At 43.6% G+C, this 15022-nt stretch overlaps 2 protein-coding genes across 4 annotated transcripts in view; both read left to right on the top strand.

The window, feature by feature from the left end:
• LOC147808594 (uncharacterized) overlaps nt 1-15022 on the top strand; it is a 120059-nt gene that overhangs the window by 34489 nt on the left and 70548 nt on the right. For all 3 annotated transcript variants that reach the window (XM_087163449.1, XM_087163447.1, XM_087163448.1), the window contains exons 2-4: nt 7267-9036; nt 9118-10971; nt 11128-11304. In XM_087163449.1, the coding sequence (XP_087019575.1) occupies nt 7267-9036; nt 9118-10971; nt 11128-11304 (3801 nt within the window). The remainder of the gene's footprint in view (nt 1-7266; nt 9037-9117; nt 10972-11127; nt 11305-15022) is intronic.
• The window catches only part of LOC147808596 (uncharacterized), a 46197-nt gene continuing 35561 nt past the window's right edge, over nt 4387-15022 (top strand). Inside the window, exon 1 of the mRNA XM_087163450.1 lies at nt 4387-7104. Within this exon, the coding sequence (XP_087019576.1) occupies nt 4446-7104 (2659 nt within the window). The 5' untranslated portion in view covers nt 4387-4445. The remainder of the gene's footprint in view (nt 7105-15022) is intronic.

Below are 15022 nucleotides of genomic sequence, written 5' to 3'. Positions count from 1 at the left end.
ATGAAACATCATACGCTTTCGAAAAAATCCATATCTTTCGATGTGCACCTGAGAAAAATTGACAAAATATTTTCAATAAAAGTAGCCAGCGTGATAAATACATCAATAAAATCGACAACAGCGATAGATTTTATTGCGGTTTTGGTGATAAAAGTGACACCTGCAACTCGTTAAATGTGTTTTTCTGATGACAGGTCGCAATCTCAATGATAATCAATGCAGATTTAACTGAAACGGAATAATATTTCTCATAAAATCGTCATAAATATTCAAATGGAAAACAGGGAAAGAAACGCAGCATTTCATTTCGAATTAATTATCAATTTTATTAATTAAGCACACTTTTCGTTCATTTTTTTGAGTTCATAAGAGTTTAAGTTGCATTAGTTAACTTAAATTAACAATTGCTTCTATTTGGAGTCAAGTATCATTAATGATTCTCTAGTTCTTAAAAATAATTAATCCTTAAATTTTTTTTATTAATTTAATGATCGGTTCGAAATCTCAATAATAATCACGGCAGATTTAATTGAAACGGAATTATGTTTCTTATAAAATTTCATAAATATTCAAAAAGAAGATAGGCAAAAAAGCAGCATTTCGTTTCTAATTAATTAAAAACTTTCTCTATCAAATAAACAATTCGTTTATTTTGTGAATTCCTAGGTGCTTAAGTTGCATCAGCTTTTTTGATTACCAATTGCTTCCATTTGCAGTCAATTATAATCCTTAATGACTGCCTGATTTTTTTCGAATTACGCCAATTTCAGATCTTTACAATTTTTTTACGATCTTATTGACGCTTTTTTATTTCAAAAATTAATCCTTTTATTTTAAATTCATTATTCATTAGGAACTCATATTTTTCAAACTACCCAAAATTTGTTAACATAAGACTTCGTTAGTTTTATCAAACGCATAATTCAATATCAAACGAATTACATCAAGACAAAAATCAATCATAACATTCTGTATTCAACTGTATTTAATAAAACTTCAAAAAATATATACTCACTAAAATATTGAATAGAGAATTTTATTTTAGATGTTTTTATAAATTTAAGATTATAAATTTGTAAATTTTTTTATTTATTAATGTTTTACTATTTATTTTCATATAAGGGACTTTCCGTTTAATAGAGTAAACAGATTTGACTGGTAAACGATTTTTCATGTTGCATTTTTATTAATTCATATATATTAAAAATTATATCGAATTTCAAATGAGTCGCATTTTTACAATTTCATTTCTCAGCGATTTCGTCCAAATTTTGAATTTTGCCACGTAAAATACATTTTTTTAAATGATGTAAAAAAATTGCATACCTTATAATACAAAATGGTTTAAACTGTTAGTAAATAAAATAATTAAGAATAATGATTATTTTCTAAAACTAATTTTTTTAAATAAAATCTCTCTTTGATAAGCGAATTTTATAATAATTACGTGCTAAAATGTTTCACTTCGTTTAAAATTTTCTCAAGATATGGCGACGTTCGCAAAAAATTATTATTAACTTTAAGGGGTTCAAACTTTGGGCTTAAACTCACTGGCTGCGAACAGTAAGTGGGAGGGGACTACTTTGATCAGCCTGCGTAGGGACCGAGGGTGAGCGGTATCGGTCCTCGTTAAACTGTTCTACTGTTAAGTGCTCGACTTCACATGCTGGTCGTCAGGCTACCAAAGCAAGGGAGCTGCCTCCTCTGCAGAGGATCAAAATTGCGAAGGCATGTCTTCGGATCATCCTCAGGGATGTTTCCCAGACAGTAGCCAATAGCCCATTGTGCAGCTCTAGTGCGACGTAAATAAAGTACATACCTACCTAGAACGTGCAGATCAGATCATTAGATCAAAAGTCCTTCAGGTAGGTCTGTTTATTTTTTTTTTCGCACTGTTTCACCTAAATAGACATTTTAATTGAACATATTTACGCATATTCATATTAATTGAAGAATATTTACGCCCACTGTTAAACCCTTTGACGGTCAGGGAAATGCACAGTATTACGTGCAAACAGTAGTCGAAAGTGGCATCTGTTTTCCTCCTCCGTTCTTCCAAAAATGTCACCCTTCTCTGGCGATACCAACAGATCCGTCTTCTGGAATTGTTATAATAAAGTGGTAGCAAATTTCGTTGGAGAAGGACAGTTATACGCCTACTTTTTAATAGAGTAACCAGTAGATTGCTGTTTTAACGGTGAATTTTATATGTTACTTATAGTTTTTTATATTTATTGGTGAAAAAATTACTTAAAAGCAGAAATGCTAAACTGAAAGTAACTTGACTTTCGCCATCACTAGGAAATACTATTTTACAAAGTGGAGCAAGTTGGCATCTCTGGATGCGGTAGATAGCTCACCTCACGTGTTTTAAAAATTTCTTAAAGTATTCGTAGTACATATAAATAACAGTTTTTACGTACTTTTCGTTTTTAACATAGTCAATGCAGAATAATAATGGTGAACGAGCACAGCCCGTCAGCGCGCATTGGGGAAAAATTTCACTACGCGAGTAGTGCTCGTTACTAACCATTACGGTCAAAATCTTGCTCCCGAGCGGAACTTGTTTGCGCGCATTATGAGGCACGATTCGATTGCGAGCTGAACTCGTTCATAACCGTCAAAGGGTTAAAAGTGTCACCACTAGTTCTTCTTTATTCGACTTAACTTGGCACTTGGTTCACTCATCAGCCCCTATCGCATCCATCATGATTTTATCTGTTGTAGTAAAAACTTTTTGTGTTCAGCAGACTGTGTGGTGGCTGAATGACACCACTAGATAAAATTGTATTCGTACGATATTTAGAATTTCTGATACGTAGTGGTGGAAAAATTAATTATAATGAAAAATAATAAACTAAAGAACTTATATTTCGTTACCAGTAGAAAATGGGATTTTACGAAACGGTGCAAGTCGGCATCTCTGCATCTGTTTGCTGTGGCTTGTAATTCTTACCAAAATGCTCAGTTAATGGTTAAAATTCCCACTTCGATCTATTTGTTAAATTTCATCGGTAATAGACTTATTTTCAGATATCAGGTTCCAAATTGTTCGAGAACTGCTTTGGATTTAGCAATGTAATAAATATTTAAAAGTAAATCCGAGTTTAAAAAAAAATGCGTGCTATTAGTGAGCTCAACTGTGTATCTAGGCTCTATGTCTAATGTTATTGCCTAATGACAACGAAAAATATTACAAACTTCCAATAAGGGGGGAGGATTTAAAAAATATTTTATCTACTATAGTGTCTAAAAATACACATAAGCACCTAGAGTGAAAAAATTTATTTCAAAATTTATTATGAAAATTTATAATTAATAAATATAATTGCTTTGATAAAAAGAGCGTAAAATTTTGTAAAATCCATACAGTTTTAAAAAAATGGGTTTTCTATTTTAAAAGTAAATGTAATTTTTGCCACATTTTTCAAAAAAGTCCCGCAGAAATCCATATTAAAAATAAAAATTAATTAAATAAAAAAATTAAAAATTTTGCTGCAGAAAACGAAAAATTATTTATGATTAGTACATTTTAATTACTTGACGTGTTTAAACATGAAAATAAATGAGATTACAACTCTGACTATTTTATAGCTGCTGTTGTTTACGCTTCCTGGTTAAGACTCTTTGCACTGTTAGTGTTGAATGTTAAATTGCCCTGTTAATCTTTAGAACTGTTAAATTGATTTCACAATTATTATCACTAATTATGTTTTCTATGCAATCGCATACTAATATTGAAGAATATTTATGGAATTTTCATTCATTTGTGTAACTTATTTTGTGTAGGAGCTTACAAGATCCTAATAAATCAACGTTGTTCAATATAGACAACTACATCAAAAGTTTTCTTATAAATTACTCTATAGATTGCTAATGATAAGAAGGATTTCTGTTTATAAATAATTCTAATTTGCTAATACTTTCGAACTTGAAATGATTTTAATGCATGAAAATTGGTTTTGAATTTTCTTTTTCTTTAATGTCAATATTTGATATGCAATGGTAGCGAAAAAATATTTATAATAATAATAATTTTTAAAAAAATGTTTTTTTCACAATTTAAGAAACGTGTAATTAATTAGGGTTAATTAAGGTGTAATTAAAGGAGTAAAGGTGTAATTGTAAGGAAAATTTTATGAGAAAATTAAACGGGAAAAATGTGGAATGCTAAATAAATTTGAGTAAGCAAAAGCAGCAAGGAATTACTACATATTCATGAACAGGTGAAAATTTCTAACCTACGTTCTAGAAAAACAGGTGGAACATTTAGTATCACGAACTTAACTGCGTCTTGTTCAACTGCGCAGTAAAAAAACAGGTGGAATCCTTTTTCTCGTGACTTGCCTTTTCGACAAGTCACGAAAAAAGCAGTATAAAAAGACAGCCAACAGCCTAGCAAAATCACTCGATTGAGAACAGCTGAAGATTGACTAATAATCAATATGTTGCCTACTCGATTTTCTCTTCTATTTCTTGTTCTTTGCCTTTGGAGTGTATCACCTCTGAAGGCTGCAAGTCCATGGGACAACACACAGCTGGCGGAAGGTTTCATTGGAGCCTTCAACGCAGCCATGGCCCAATCTGGAACTCTATCTTCATCTCAGATGGATGACATTTCTTCAATTAGCGACACTATAATTCTCTCAATTGAAAGAAATCCTACTAATTCAAGATCGAAATTGCAAGCTTTAAACATGGCCTTTGCTTCGTCTGTATCAGAAATAGCTTTTTCGGAAAACATTGGTGTTCCCAATGGCGTTAAGATCCAGGCAATTATAGACGCATTAAGAGGAGCCTTCTTGCAAACTACTGGAGCAGTTGACCAGACCTTTTTGAACGAAATTGGAAGTCTCGTAAGAATGTTTTCTCAAGTTTCTTCTGAAAATGAAGTGTCCTCCAGCGCAGGAGCAGCAGCATCTGCGAGTGCAGGAGCAGCAGGATATGGTCAAGGAGCAGGCCAAGGAGCAGGTCAAGGAGCAGGACAAGGTTATGGAGCAGGATCTGGATCAGGGGCAGGAGCCGGAGGCTACAGTCAAGGAACAGGTCAAGGAGCAGGACAAGGTTATGGTGCAGGATCTGGATCTGGGGCAGGAGCCGGAGGCTACAGTCAAGGAACAGGTCAAGGTTACGGTACTGGTTCTGGATCAGCTGGAGCATATTCAGTTGGAACTGCATCAGCCAGTGGAGCAGCATCATCCCAAATTTCACAGACCCAAAATGTAGTTACGACTACTCAAACAGAAAATGTAATTTCTAGAGCAGGTAGTGCAGGCAGTGCTGCAGCCTCTGCAGGAGCAGGAGGTTATGGACAAGCAGCAGGTCAAGGATATGGAGCTGGAGCAGGATCTGGAGCTGGAGCAGCAGCAGGTTATGGACAAGGAGCAGGTCAAGGATATGGTGCTGGTGCCGGATCTGGCGCCGGTGCAGGAGCTGCAGCCGGAGCAGGAGCAGCTGGAGGCTATGGACAAGGAGCAGGTCAAGGATATGGAGCAGGTTCAGGATCTGGCGCTGGGGCGGGAGCTGCTGGAGGATCTGGAGCGGGGGCAGGATCTGGAGCAGGTGCTGGATATGGACAAGGAGCTGGTCAAGTATATGGTGCTGGTGCAGGATCTGGGGCAGGTGCAGGAGCAGCAGGAGGTTATGGACAAGGATCAGGTCAAGGATATGGCGCTGGCGCAGGGTCTGGAGCCGGTGCAGGAGCTGGAGCAGGAGGAGGTGCTGGTTATGGACAAGGAGCTGGCCAAGGATATGGTGCTGGTGCCGGATCTGGGGCAGGTGCAGGAGGAGCTGGAGGCTATGGTCAAGGAGCAGGTCAAGGATATGGTGCTGGAGCAGGTGCAGGATCTGGAGCCGGGGCAGGAGCAGCTTCAGCAGCAGGTGCCGGAGCAGGAGCAGCGGGTGGTTATGGACAAGGAGCAGGTCAAGGATATGGTGCTGGAGCAGGATCTGGAGCAGGGGCAGGAGCAGGTGCAGGATCAGGATCAGGAAGCGGTGCTGGCTATGGACAAGGAGCTGGTCAAGGATATGGTGCTGGTGCAGGATCTGGTGCCGGAGCAGGAGCAGCAGCTGCAGCAGGTGCAGGGGCAGGATCTGCTGGAGGTTATGGACAAGCATCAGGTCAAGGATATGGCGCTGGCGCAGGGTCTGGAGCCGGTGCAGGAGCTGGAGCAGGAGGAGGTGCTGGTTATGGACAAGGAGCTGACCAAGGATATGGTGCTGGTGCCGGATCTGGGGCAGGTGCAGGAGGAGCTGGAGGCTATGGTCAAGGAGCAGGTCAAGGATATGGTGCTGGAGCAGGTGCAGGATCTGGAGCCGGTGCAGGAGCAGCTTCAGCAGCAGGTGCCGGAGCAGGAGCAGCGGGTGGTTATGGACAAGGAGCAGGTCAAGGATATGGTGCTGGAGCAGGAGCAGGATCTGGAGCCGGGGCAGGAGCAGCAGCAGGAGCAGGTGCAGGATCAGGATCAGGAAGCGGTGCTGGCTATGGACAAGGAGCTGGTCAAGGATATGGTGCTGGTGCAGGATCTGGAGCCGGAGCAGGAGCAGCAGCTGCAGCAGGTGCAGGGGCAGGATCTGCTGGAGGTTATGGACAGGGAGCAGGTCAAGGATATGGTGCTGGAGCAGGATCTGCAGCCGGTGCTGGAGCAGGATCTGGAGCTGGTGCAGGAGCTGGAGCAGGAGCAGGAAGAGGGGCTGGTTATGGACAAGGAGCAGGTCAAGGATATGGTGCTGGAGCAGGATATGCTGCTGGTGCTGCAGCAGGATCTGGAGCTGGTGCAGGAGCTGGAGCAGGAAGAGGTGCTGGCTATGGACAAGGAGCTGGTCAAGGATATGGCGCTGGCGCAGGATCTGGAGCCGGTGCAGGAGCAGCTGCTGCAGCAGGTGCCGGAGCAGGAGCAGCGGGTGGTTACGGACAAGGAGTAGCTCAAGGATATGGTGCTGGTGCAGGATCTGGAGCTGGAGCAGGAGCTGCTGGAGGATATGGACAGGGAGCAGGTCAAGGATATGGTGCTGGATCTGGGGCTGGTGCAGGAGCAGCAGCTGCAGCAGGCGCAGGAGCTGGAGCAGGAGCAGGAAGAGGGGCTGGTTATGGACAAGGAGCTGGTCAAGGATATGGCACTGGCGCAGGATCTGGAGCCGGTGCAGGAGCAGCTGCTGCAGCAGGTGCCGGAGCAGGAGCAGCGGGTGGTTATGGACAAGGAGCAGGTCAAGGATATGGTGCTGGTGCAGGATCTGGTGCCGGTGCAGGAGCAGCAGCTGCAGCAGGTGCTGGAGCAGGATCTGCTGGAGGTTACGGACAAGGAGCAGGTCAAGGATATGGTGCTGGATCAGGAGCTGGTGGTGGAGCAGGATCTGGAGCTGGTGCCGGAGCTGGAGCAGGTGCAGGAAGAGGTGCTGGTTATGGACAAGGAGCTGGTCAAGGATATGGCGTTGGTGCAGGATCTGGAGCCGGTGCTGGAGCAGGGGCAGGAGCAGGAAGTGGTGCTGGTTATGGACAAGGAGCTGGTCAAGGATATGGCGCTGGAGCTGGATCTGGAGCCGGTGCAGGAGCAGCTTCTGCAGCAGGTGCCGGAGCAGGAGCAATGGGTGGTTATGGACAAGGAGCAGGTCAAGGATATGGTGCTGGATCTGGGGCTGGTGCAGGAGCTGCAGCTGCAGCAGGCGCAAGAGGAGCTGGAGGTTATGGACAAGGAGCAGGTCAAGGATATGGTGCAGGTGCTGGATCTGGAGCAGGATCTGGAGCAGGTGCAGGATCTGGAGCAGGATCTGGAGCAGGAAGTGGTGCTGGTTATGGACAAGGAGCTGGTCAAGGATATGGTGCTGGTGCAGGATCTGGAGCCGGTGCAGGAGCAGCAGCTGCAGCAGGAGCTGGAGCAGGATCTGCTGGAGGTTATGGACAAGGAGCAGGTCAAGGATATGGAGCTGGAGCAGGAGCAGGATCTGGGGCAGGTGCGGGAGCAGCATCTGCAGCAGGCGCTGGAGGAGCTGGAGGTTATGGACAAGGAGCAGGTCAAGGATATGGTGCTGGTGCAGGATCTGGAACTGGTGCTGGAGCAGGATCTGGAGCTGGAGCAGGTGCAGGAAGAGGTGCTGGTTATGGACAAGGAGCTGGTCAAGGATATGGTGCTGGTGCAGGATCTGGAGCCGGTGCAGGAGCAGCAGCTGGAGCAGGCGCAGGAGCAGGAAGTGGTGCTGGCTATGGACAAGGAGCTGGTCAAGGATATGGTGCTGGAGCAGGATCCGGTGCTGGTGCTGGTGCAGGATCTGGAGCTGGTTCTGGAGCTGGAGCAGGTGCAGGAAGAGGAGCTGGCTATGGACAAGGAGCTGGTCAAGGATATGGCGCTGGTGCTGGAGCAGGTGCAGGAGCTGCTGGAGGATATGGACAAGGAGCAGGTCAAGGATCTGGTTCTGGTGCTGGATCTGGGGCAGGTGCAGGAGCAGGAAGTGGTGCTGGTTATGGACAAGGAGCAGGTCAAGGATATGGTGTAGGTGCTGGATCTGGTGCCGGAGCAGGATCTGGAGCTGGTGCAGGAGGCGGAGCAGGTGTAGGAAGAGGAGCTGGCTATGGACAAGGAGCTGGTCAAGGATATGGTGCTGGTGCAGGATCTGGAGCCGGTGCAGGAGCAGAAGCCGGAGCAGGTGCAGGAGCAGGAAGTGGTGCTGGCTATGGACAAGGAGCTGGAGCAGGATATGGAGCTGGAGCAGGATCTGGTGCTGGTGCTGCAGCAGGATCTGGAGCTGGTGCAGGTGCTGGAGCAGGAAGAGGTGCTGGCTATGGACAAGGAGCTGGCCAAGGATATGGCGCAGGTGCAGGATCTGGAGCTGGTGCTGGAGCAGGTGCAGGAGCTGCTGGAGGATATGGACAAGGAGCAGGTCAAGGATCTGGTTCTGGTGCTGGATATGGGGCAGGTGCAGGAGCAGCGGGTGGCTATGGACAAGGAGCTGGTCAAGGATATGGCACTGGTGCAGGTTCTGGGGCAGGTGCTGGAGCAGCTGCTGCAGCAGGAGCAGCAGGAGGTTATGGACAAGGAGCAGGTCAAGGATATGGTGCTGGTGCAGGATCTGGAGCCGGTGCTGGAGGAGCTGGAGGAGCTGGAGGGTATGGACAAGGAGCAGGTCAAGGATATGGTGCTGGTGCAGGATCTGGGGCTGGTGCTGCAGCAGGATCGGGAGCTGGTGCAGGAGCAGGTGCAGGTGCAGGAAGAGGTGCTGGTTATGGACAAGGAGCTGGTCAAGGATATGGTGCTGGTGCAGGATCAGGAGCCGGTGCTGGAGCAGCTGCTGCAGCAGGAGCAGCGGGAGGTTATGGACGAGGAGCAGGTCAAGGATATGGTGCTGGTGCAGGATCTGGAGCCGGTGCAGGAGCAGCTTCTGCAGCAGGGGCCGGAGCTGGAGCAGCAGCTGGAGCAGGAGCAGGAAGTGGTGCTGGCTATGGTCAAGGAGCTGGTCAAGGATATGGCGCTGGTGCAGGATCTGGTGCTGGTGCTGCAGCAGGATCTGGAGCTGGAGCAGGAGCAGGAAGAGGTGCTGGCTATGGACAAGGAGCTGGTCAAGGATATGGTGCTGGTGCTGGATCTGGAGCAGGCGCTGGAGCAGCAGCAGGAGCAGGATCTGCTGGAGGTTATGGACAAGGAGCAGGTCAAGGATATGGTGCTGGTGCAGGATCTGGAGCCGGTGCAGGATCTGGAGCCGGTGCAGGAGCAGCTTCTGCAGCAGGGGCCGGAGCTGGAGCAGCAGGTGGTTATGGACAAGGAGCAGGCCAAGGATATGGTGCAGGTGCAGGATCTGGAGCCGGTGCAGGAGCAGCAGCTGGAGCAGGTGCAGGAAGTGGTGCTGGCTATGGACAAGGAGCTGGTCAAGGATATGGCGCTGGTGCAGGATCTGGTGCTGGTGCTGCAGCAGGATCTGGAGCTGGATCAGTAGCAGGAGCAGGAGCAGGAAGAGGTGCTGGCTATGGACAAGGAGCTGGTGCAGGATCTGGAGCTGGTGCTGGAGCAGGTGCAGGAGCTGCTGGAGGATATGGACAAGGGGCAGGTCAAGGATATGGTTCGGGTGCTGGTTCTGGGGCAGGTGCAGGAGCAGCAGCAGGCGCTGGTGCAGGAGCAGCTAGAGGTTATGGACAAGGAGCAGGTCAAGGATATGGTGGTGGTGCAGGATCTGGAGCCGGTGCAGGAGCAGCTTCCGCAGCAGGTGCCGGAGCAGGAGCAGCGGGTGGTTATGGACAAGGAGCAGGTCAAGGATATGGTGCTGGTGCAGGATCTGGAGCCGGTGCTGGAGCAGCTGCTGCAGCAGGAGCAGCGGGAGGTTATGGACAAGGAGCAGGTCAAGGATATGGTGTTGGTTCAGGATCTGGAGCCGGAGCAGGAGCAGGATCTGCTGGAGGTTATGGACGAGGAGCAGGTCAAGGATATGGTGCTGGTGCTGGAGCAGGATCTGGAGCAGGTGCAGGATCTGGAGCAGGTGCAGGATCTGGAGCAGGTGCAGGATCTGGAGCAGGTGCAGGATCTGGAGCAGGAAGTGTTGCTGGTTATGGACAAGGAGCTGGTCAAGGATATGGTGCTGGTGCAGGATCTGGAGCCGGTGCAGGAGCAGCTTCTGCAGCAGGGGCCGGAGCTGGAGCAGCAGGTGGTTATGGACAAGGAGCAGGCCAAGGATATGGTGCTGGTGCAGGATCTGGAGCCGGTGCAGGAGCAGCTGCTGGAGCAGGAGCAGGAAGTGGTGCTGGCTATGGACAAGGAGCTGGTCAAGGATATGGCGCTGGTGCTGGTTCTGGGGCATTTGCAGCTGCAGGCGCTGGTGCAGGAGCAGCTAGAGGTTATGGACAAGGAGCAGGTCAAGGATATGGTGGTGGCGCAGGGTCTGGAGCCGGTGCAGGAGCAGCTTCCGCAGCAGGTGCCGGAGCAGGAGCAGCGGGTGGTTATGGACAAGGAGCAGGTCAAGGATATGGTGCTGGTGCAGGATCTGGAGCCGGTGCTGGAGCAGCTGCTGCAGCAGGAGCAGCGGGAGGTTATGGACAAGGAGCAGGTCAAGAATATGGTGCTGGTGCAGGATCTGGAGCTGGTGCAGGAGCAGCGGGTGGCTATGGACAAGGAGCTGGTCAAGGATATGGCGCTGGTTCTGGGGCAGGTGCAGGAGCAGCTGCTGCAGCAGGAGGTTATGGACAAGGAGCAGGTCAAGGATATGGTGCTGGTGCAGGATCTGGTGCCGGTGCAGGAGCAGCAGCTGGAGCAGCATCTGCTGGAGGTTATGGACAAGGAGCAGGTCAGGGATATGGTTCTGGTGCAGGAGCAGGAGCTGCAGCAGGTAATTTTTTTAATTAAAATTGGGCGATTAATTTAAGAAGTATCTAAATTTACATTTTTTACTGTATTATTTGTAATATTACTTTTAAATATGAAATTTTATGAATTTTAAGTTTTTATATTTTTATATAGTATTAGGATATTATAAGGATTTTTTTCTTTCTTTACTCTTGGAAATTTAGAAATTTGGAACTTTATTACTTTTTGAATCTGCATTTCTATTAATAATATTTTTGAAAATACCAATTTAAATATTCTATGATATGAGATCCTTTTAAATACTCGCATCTCAGTTTATTAGCTCTTCTTTTTTCTCTAAGAATTCAATATTTTATTCTCAAATATCAATGTTTCGTAGACTAACTTTTCTTCTTTTCATGTTAAACATACTTATCTGACTGCGCAAAAGAAATGCCGAAATAAAATAAGAATACACATTTCCTAATTTTTTCGTCGTTTACACAATTTTTTTGGCCATTTAGTCTTATTTTCAAATTTATTTTGATTGGAGCATTAATAATTTAATAGTTTTTTCATTCGAATCCGTGAATCGAGATAAGGTTTGGGGTATTTTTTTGATCCAGTTTCGTAAATTAAAATGAATTAAAACGGGCATAAGAAATCAGACTGTTACTTTCTGTCGTCAGCTATCCATTGCATTTGCAGCTTGGTTTTACTTATCAGTTACTCTTTCGATTATATTTTCTGATTTTGTGTATACTATTCCATTTAGAAGAATTATTTAAGAAATTGAGTCGCATTCAATTTGTTAAGAAATAAGCAGCAAATCATGTAAGAAATGAAGTTGCAATCAAGTTGTTAAAATATAAGAAGTGAAGCATTTAAGCTATCGAGTTACTAAGAATTAAGCGGCAAAGCATTTAAGAAATAAACTTGTTGAAGTAAAGTGGAAAATGCACTTCTACGCAATCTATTAAACTACGTTCTTGGTTTCTAACTAAGACAAGATTTGTGAGGAAAGATGTAAAAATAATTACTTTCAGTTAAAAAGAAAAGTAGTTTATTTTTCCCCTTTTTCAGAAAATTGTGAAATATATTCTCTATTAGGTCCAATTTTTAAATCGACCGTAAGTAATAAAGGTAATAAATTATTGAATTTTTTGTATTTAAAATAAAGTTCGAAATCCATTACTTTTAAACAAAAACCTTTGAGCGTATTCTTTACAACACAATTTAGAATTTTGAAAATGAATAGGAATCTCACAGTTTTAAAAAATTGAAAAGCAAATCAATGTTTTGAATTTGACGAATCCTTTCTCATGTATCTTTCTCATGGATGTTTAATCCAGATGCCTTTATTATCCTGATGCAAACATTCATACATACGCAGATACATGCTACTATTATCCTCATTGGCCATGTACTCAACTTACCGCAGGAGGAACAATTAAATAAAAATAGCCTGTCATGAAATAGTAGTGGCAATTAGTAAAGCTGTGGATAATATATCTTGTCTTCTGTGTGCAGCATCCCCATTGTTATAGTTCACTGATTTTGAATTCGTCGAATTTTCCAGTTTTCCAGATGTAAGCAAACGATAAACCTCGGAAGCTTTATATATATCAGCTGCTGCGCCAGAAGCCGAAATGATTGCATACTGATATATCATTTTTCTAAGTATCCTTCAGGTTTAAGTGGCAGCTGATCGTATTTTCACTCTTTTATATCTTTGTTTACTGCCTCATTGGAAGGCGAACGTTACGATCAAAAGAGAAGGAAAACAATCTGCAAGTTAGATATTACCTAAAATTATCGGTGGTTTCTATAAAAATACAAATAAATAGATTTAGAAAAATCAATTTGCTAAATTTAATAATAAATAAATAAATAAATTTGAATTTATTTAGTTTAGAGTTTATAAGTACATAAGCAATACTAATAAAAGATCTTTTAGGTGCTGGAGCAGGTGCAGCAGCAGGAGCTGCCGCTGGTGGTTATGGTCAAGCTGTACAATCCAGTTACATTTCTGGAGGAGGTGCTAGTGCCGGTGCAGTCGCCAGTGCTGCTGCAGGAGGCTATAGCCTAGGTGTGCAAACTGGATATGGAAGTGCCGCAGGAGCTAGTGCAGCATCTAGTGCTTCCGCTGTATCACGAATTAACTCTGGAGCTTCTCAATCTAGAATCAGTTCAGCAGCTTCCAGTTTGGCTTCAGGTGGGGTATTGAATGTTGGTGCCTTGCAATCAGTTGTATCTAACTTGGTCGGACAAGTCAGCGCTTCTTCTGCCGGAGCATCTCAAGCTGAAATAGTTATACAAGCTCTTCTGGAACTCGTTGCTACTCTCATACACATATTGAGTTCCTCCAATATTGGTCAAATCGACTTCAGTTCTATTGGTAATTCCGCTGCTGCTGTAAGTCAATCTTTCGGAGCCGTTCTCGGTTAATTTTTTTTAAAAATAACTTCTATCACGAAGATGTTTGTTTTCACAAATGATAAGAAATAAAAGCATATTTTTAAAGGCAAATGGATTCTGTTTTATTTAATTTTGCTTTTCGTGGGAGTTGTAATGTCTTAGAATGCTAAGTTATTTCTAAAGCTTAGTCAAAACAGTAATTGCCAACTGTTGATTCCATACTCAATTAAAAATATAATTTTGAATATGTTATGTTTTATTAAAGATAAATATAATTTGACCTTTGATTTTGTATCATGACCATAAAGTAAGCAGGAGGATAAACTTAAGAAATTCAATTCCAACTACCTATGCTCATAACATTTAACTACCAAAACTACTTTCGAAAGTTTATTAGGATTTCTTCGCAATTCAACTCGACTAAACTCGCTTATTAGACGACCTTGTATTTCAGTTTGACTTTGTATGTGATACTCTTTTATTTAAACGAAGTTCAAAAAATATGAGACATACACATTGTGTAAAACCTTTTATTTATTTACATTTTACTCAACTTATAAACATTAGAATTTGATTCATCTGCAGTTCAATGATACTTAGAAATTACACTTGAAACGAAAAAATTTATTCTCTCATAGACATGAAAAAAACTTAAAAACCAAATAAAAAGGTGGAAAACTGGAAATAAAAATATACTTTGCTATTTTTCGCGTAAGAGAAGCCATTCTTTTCTACTTTAAATACTAAGAATTATTAAAACTAAAAACAGGCTCTAAATTACAATTCAATATGCGTATATCGATATGTATAATTAAAACTAGAATATCTCTCATGCTGTTTGTTTATTTGAACTGCCCGGACTTTACCTTTCAATTCCGACCAAAGTCTAGTTAGGTTTCTTTTAGTGTTTCGCTGCGCAATACCAAAGGAATACTTCTGTTTAAAAAAAAATCGTAAACAAGGGCATTTAATCATGCATGCTCGTCCACCTGATTTCCTCTCCCTGTAACGCCAATGCTGATTAGTTCCTTCAGAAAGTCCTCCACGAAAGCAAATTTTTCCCAATACTTGATCCAGGAGTTCCCTTGTCTTCTGGATTGGGTTCAACATTACAAGGCTACGTAGTTGAGCTTTAGTAGTCGTAAACTCAAAAATTGTGTCTATTGCTCAACGACGGTTATAAAATAAAATAAATTAATTGCTATTATTAGGTGAAAAATTTTGTCTCAAATTAGTTGGTACATTTCCATACCTACAAATTTGTACACTCGTTGAAAAAGATTTTACAAAGTGATAGTAACACAACATTTAAGTTTGGAGGAATTTTCAAAAAGCAAAACTAT

Source organism: Parasteatoda tepidariorum, chromosome 5 (assembly GCF_982258835.1).
Source record: "Parasteatoda tepidariorum strain Cologne lab strain chromosome 5, Ptep-v5.0, whole genome shotgun sequence".
In the NCBI taxonomy this organism is placed as follows: Eukaryota; Metazoa; Arthropoda; class Arachnida; order Araneae; family Theridiidae; genus Parasteatoda; species Parasteatoda tepidariorum.
This window is presented reverse-complemented; position numbering and strand designations above follow the sequence as displayed.